The sequence below is a fragment of the Notothenia rossii genome, assembly GCF_949606895.1.
Source record: "Notothenia rossii genome assembly, chromosome: 1".
Classification (NCBI taxonomy): Eukaryota; Metazoa; Chordata; class Actinopteri; order Perciformes; family Nototheniidae; genus Notothenia; species Notothenia rossii.
This window is the reverse complement of record NC_136912.1, coordinates 71,832,891-71,838,890: the sequence shown is the minus strand read 5'-3', so window position 1 is coordinate 71,838,890 and position 6,000 is coordinate 71,832,891. Positions and strand designations below refer to the sequence as shown.

At 40.6% G+C, this 6,000-nt stretch overlaps 1 protein-coding gene across 3 annotated transcripts in view; it reads left to right on the top strand.

The window, feature by feature from the left end:
• LOC307022916 (BMP/retinoic acid-inducible neural-specific protein 3-like) overlaps nt 1–6,000 on the top strand; it is a 67,588-nt gene that overhangs the window by 42,240 nt on the left and 19,348 nt on the right. For all 3 annotated transcript variants that reach the window (XM_079655848.1, XM_079655849.1, XM_079655850.1), the window contains one exon: nt 108–298. In XM_079655848.1, the coding sequence (XP_079511974.1) occupies nt 108–298 (191 nt within the window). The remainder of the gene's footprint in view (nt 1–107; nt 299–6,000) is intronic.

Genomic DNA, 6,000 nt, shown 5'->3' with positions numbered 1-6,000 from the left:
AGGAGAAACACACTTAAGCCATGGAGAAGCCCGCATTAGCAACACTATATTGTGTCACTTTACAAATTGTAATCTCAATTTTCTGAAATCATACAATTTCTGTGCAGGAGAGGAGGCCTTAACGATATTTGTGGACAAGAGGAAACTGAGTAAGAAAGCAGAGGTGAGCGATTATTCCGGAAACTCGTCCATTGTGACTCTGGAGGCTCTGCACCAGCTGGCTGCCTCCTACTTCATCGACAGGGAGAGCACTCTGCGCAAGCTGCACCACATCCAGATCGCCTCAACTGCCATCAAGGTAATGCCTTTGTATCTCTATCTCTATTGTTCATCAGCCCAAAATCAAGTCAATATCATCATGCAGACATTGACAATAAGCTAAGATGGTAAAGATTCAAGAGGCTGAGTGTCTTGGTCGATAACTGTTTGACTTACGTCCTTGACAACCTTTTGTTACCATGTCTTTCATATTTGTACAAACTTTTTTTGCATACACATTTTGCAAATCCATCCATCCATCCATCTTCTCCCGCTTATCCGTGGTCGGGTCGCGGAGGTAGCAGTTCCAGCAGGGAGCCCCAAACTTTCCTTTCCCTGGCCACATCAACCAGCTCTGACTGGGGGATCCCAAGGCTCTCCCAGGCCAGCGAAGAGATATAATCCCTCCACCTGGTCCTAGGTCTACCCCTTGGTTTCTTCCCAGCTGGACGTGCCTGGAACACCTCCCTAGGGAGCCGTCTAGGTGGCATCCTTACTAGGTGGCCGAACCACCTCAACTGGCTCCTTTCGACACGAAGGAGGAGCGGTTAAATTCTGAGGCCCCGGCCACACGAGGACGAAAACGGTCGTTTGCATTACTGTTTAGTGTCATATAGACCGTTCGGCCACACGAGGACGACCGAATATGACAGTAAACAACTGCGGAAACGATAACGGGTCCCAAGGTGGATAGAATGGCATACGCAACGCTCTGGGGGGTCAAACGGCTCCGTGTGTAAGCCCTATACGATCATTTTCTGATAAAGATGACGCAATAGCCCCGCCTCTTCCCACCTCTGCTGCTCACCCCCGCGTCAAAGTAAGCTGCACACTGAATTCAGATTATTTATCTTTCTCTCGATATGGACATAAACGCGAGTGAAGTTTAATCTGACAGGACGGAGACACGCAGCTCTGCTCGCCTGCAGCTCCTCCCGCTGTGATGCAGCGGTGAACGGAGCAAAACACTTCAAGTCAGATCATCACCCTTAGCTATTTTAATTACCTCTCGAACTACCTAAACTAGTTATAAATATGTTTATTTTTACTGTCGGCCGGGTCACTCATTACTGGATCAGCTGCTGCTTGAGACAGACACTGACGCTGTCCGAAGAGAGGGAGGAAAAAGAGATGCTCCATGTATTTTATTATTATATTATATAGAGTCTTTATTCATTTGTTTTAAAGCTCAATAAATAACAAAGAAGACCTTTGACCGGCACTTTTATAATTTTGTCCGGAAGATTTAAACTTTAACACAGGAAGTTACAGCGCCACGTAAAGGCTCCTGCATATGTACTGCAGCTTCTCCAGCGGTGGGAGCTAAACGGAGCTGTCTCGTGTGGACAGACACTATCCGGGGAACATTGCGTGTGGACGGAAGCTTTTTTGCGATTGCGTTTGCGTTAATCCTATGCATTTAGCCGTATGCGTCAGCGACGTGCAGTCAGGGGAGACAGGCAGAGCCTCCCCTGTCATACTCCAATGTAACGGAAAAACAACTAAAGAAAAACTAAATAGTAATAATAATAAAATGTCTCCACTGATCTATGATGTACATATGTAGCACCTAATTTCAGACTCCAGCTTACAGCTTCCTGCCAACGACCTGCCAAAGACCAGTATAGAGGAATGTTAAGCCCTCCCACTATTTTCCAAGAGGGCGTTGCCAGATTTTCAATTTCAGGTTTTAACCAGGAGATGGCGCTTCATTCACAAATACAGAAAGACAAGTTTCATGAACTTTCAGTTGTGTTTTGAAGAGCATTTGAACACATCAATATTTTAGATCAACTAAAGTATATCTAATCTTGTAATTCAATAATATATAGTCTTTATATATTAAATAATCATAATTATAATGTAAATGTTTACATTACACTTCTTTATTTGTTATGCTCATACTTTAACCTTTACAATCGTTTGCTTTAATATGCAGTATATTTTTGTGTTTGCTTTCTCCTGCTCCCTTTCGGACACATACTGTATGATTTATTATTATTATTAATATGAAGATATTATTAAGATAAGATAAGATGTTAATTTATTGATTGAACATTTTAGTTTAGAATGTGCTGTCCCACGGTAATTCAGAAGGCTCACAGGTCACATTCCGACCATTATTTAAAACAATAGGTGCTTTCACACCTTCTACAGTTTGATTTGTATAGAGGGAGATCTGTCAGTGTTCGAATTACCCATTTGCTTTCGGGGAGCCCTATTTTTCAGAGCACATCCTGCTACTAAATATGTCACACCCACGCTCTGTTGGCTGGCGCAGCAGCGCGGATGCGATCAATTGCTATAAAAACACTCTTCTACTAATACAGACGGTGTCACTATGCCGGCGGATGTGGCCGTTGTTGAAGCCTCTTCAGTCTCCGCATCTTCAGGCCTCTCCCTCGGTGTGGAGCTGTCAAACTCGACCCTAACGCCGCTTACAGCCGGCCAACTAAAAGTTGTTTTCCGTTCAGGTTGTCATTTTTAGACTCCTTCGCTTCTTTGCTTGTCAATCCAAAAGCTATGACGCTTGGCTGTTTTCGTTTTGCCATATTTTTTTATTACACAGCCAGAGTTAAAAATATATCAATATGAACATTTCAAATACCGCGCCGGCATCACCGCCATAACCATAGCAACGTAAGTAAGAATGCAGCGCCGCCACGTACAGATGGCAACACCCAGACATATTCACAAATATAAAACAAATATTCAGAAACTGTAATGAACAATAACTATTATTTATTTCAAGAACTGTTATTTACAGAAACTCAACATTTCTAATCTGTGTGACACAAATATGCACGATTGTTTTGGGCTCCCCCTATTTATCTCAAAGTCAGCCATCAAGGGAGCTCCCTCCCTCTCATTTCGAACAGTGTCTGTGGCTGAATGGCCAGCGATTAGGTGCGGTGCATTTATCATAGGTGATCAGAGCTAACTGCCTGCCGTCAGATTTAATTTAAAAAACAGATCTGATTTTAAGACTATTTCTGCGCTCATAAAGAATGATAAGAATAATGCGTATTGAACTGCTTTCATTAATTAGTGAGTTTATTTAACACTAGAACCGCCAATCGGGTCAATTTGTGTGATGTGTGTTGTGTGTGTGCAATGTAACTTTTTTTTCAATAAAATATTAAAGTCTCCCAGTACGTGAGTTTTCCTGAAAGTGTGTTATGTAGCACCCTATGTTGTTAAAAATTGCATTCTAATAGCGGGATTTGACGGGTTTAGGTAGGCCTATACAAAAACCTCTGGCGGTTCTAGTGTTAAGGTAATTAGGTACAGTAGAAGCCCCTTTTTATCAGTAACGAATTTAGCAGTTGAACATAAAAGTCAACTAACTGAGGGTCACTTGCAATGACAGTGTTGTGTCTAACTGTAAGCTTGTCACTCAGAGTAACCTACCGTTAATTTAGCTGCTGGAGAAGAAAGATCAAGGGGGGAGGGGGGGAGAGAGCTGTGGTTGATGGGCCATTAGTTGTGTAAATACACAGCTGAGAGCTGCCGTTTCATTCAGACTGTTTAAAAAACTGTAACAATGGAATATTTTTCTTAGCGGATGCATGTCAATTTAAATCAATACATACAACTATTTTTTAAATCAATACATATCCTACAACTATTTTTTAAATCAATAAAAACATTTTCTAAATCCATAAAAGCATTTCAATTAATATTGGGAGTCATGTCGTTACTTTGTTGAGAATGTGGCCGTGTAATAAGCGGGATAATTTGCAGCGACTTGTTCCTTATGGGGAAAATAACACCCGTCATGTGTGTGTAGAGGTGTGTGTGGTTAAAACACTTTCATGAAGTGAAGGAGGTTTTCCTTCTATAAAACAGCTGTTGGCATGGATGTTATGTTTCAGTTGTGCTCTGTCTATGTTCAGTGATGCAAATTTGTCACCTTTCGGCGAAATTCGCCGTTTTGAATCCAAAATAAGTCGTTTGTGTGATTCATGTAGATCTGCAATACAAATATTTTGGGGTATGGGGGGGGCCGGGACCCGGAGTAATCTGCGGCCGTGAGCTGTTATGTGCCATCATGACACGCATGGTGTTCTTTTTTTATATATTATAATGAAGTACGAGCTGTGTGCTCGAGTCTTCCTGCCTGTCGGCTCTGCTCATGGATGTATAAGGCTCTGCTGCTCCGAAATGATGGTCTAGCTTCAGCAGCTACATTACCTACGGGTGCGTTCGTTAATATTAACTGTGCGTCCGGAGTCACTGTGGCACGGACTGGACCGCTGGTGAACAGCTGTTAGAACGGGCTGTTCAGAGCAGAGCTCCCTGTCGGAGCGGCGATGTGAACTGAAAAGTTTTTCTGTGGCAATATTATTTAAGGAATCGTTGAGCTAGCTAGCTAGCATACATTGTCACTATCTGCTAACGTTAGCTTTAGCCTTCTATTTCTAATAGTTGTTTTCATAGGCTATAAACAGAGGTGGTATAAGTATATTGTACTTGAGTAAAAGTAGAAGTACTCAGATCTTGTACTTGAGTAAAAGTAGAAGTACTCAGGTCTTGTACTTGAGTAAAAGTAGAAGTACTCAGATCTTGTACTTGAGTAAAAGTAGAAGTACTCAAATCTTGTACTTGAGTAAAAGTAGAAGCACTCAGGTCTTGTACTTGAGTAAAAGTAGAAGCACACAGATCTTGTACTTGAGTAAAAGTGGAAGGACTCAGATCTTGTACTTGAGTAAAAGTAATAGTCCCAGAGTGTAGGAATACTCTGTTACAGTAAAAGTCCTGCATTCAAAATGTTCCTCAAGTAAAGTAGAAAAGTATTATCATCAAAATATAGTGAAAGTAGCGACAGTAAAAGTAGTCATTGTGCAGATTGGTCCATTTCAGAATAATAGATATGATATGTTTTATAATGATTGATCATGAAAGTGTTCTCAAAGCTGGTAAAGGTGCAGCTAGTTTAAATGACTTTGTATACTGCAGGGTAGCTTGTGGATTTACTCCAGGTGGAACTAAAGTCTGATTTAACACTTGATTATATTTCACTTAATTAATCCAGATCTGGGAAGTAACTAAAGGTATTAAATACATGTAGTGGAGTCAAAGTACACCATGTACCTCTGAACTGTAGTGGAGTAGAAGAACAAAGTAGCAAAACATTGAAATACTTAAATAAAGTACAAGTATCTCAAAATTGTGCCCAAGTATAGTACTTGTTGAGTTTATGAACTTAGTTACTTTACACCATGTGGCTATAAAGATAAAAAGACTTAAGCCTTGCACAGAGGCACGAAAATACATTTTCAAAATGCTCAACAGTGCTGCCGAAATTATAAACTGACTGCTCCACAATTTGAAATAAATGCTTTTATATATTTCTATTAGATGTGACTCTTTGGCGTTTCTGTTATTATTAATACTGCTGCTTTAGTTGTTCTGACTGCTAAAATCCTCTGTCATTCCGTGGGGTGGGGGAGCCAGGGGCTCGGATCCTTGTCACCTTTTTCATACCTGATGAGTTTGCATCCCTGTATGTTAAAAAGCCTCAGTCACCTTAATACATGTAATAAAAACATCTCAGGTCAGTAACACTCAAAGCTAAACGTGCAATACCATGTTCAGCTATGTTACTATTTATAATGTTATTGTTGTTACATCAGAAGATGTACATATTGGAATGATTTCTTAACTTACAGTAGGTTATTTTTTACAATGTGTGTTGGAAGGATTTATTAAATTACAATGAATATTGTCATTGTTGAAGGC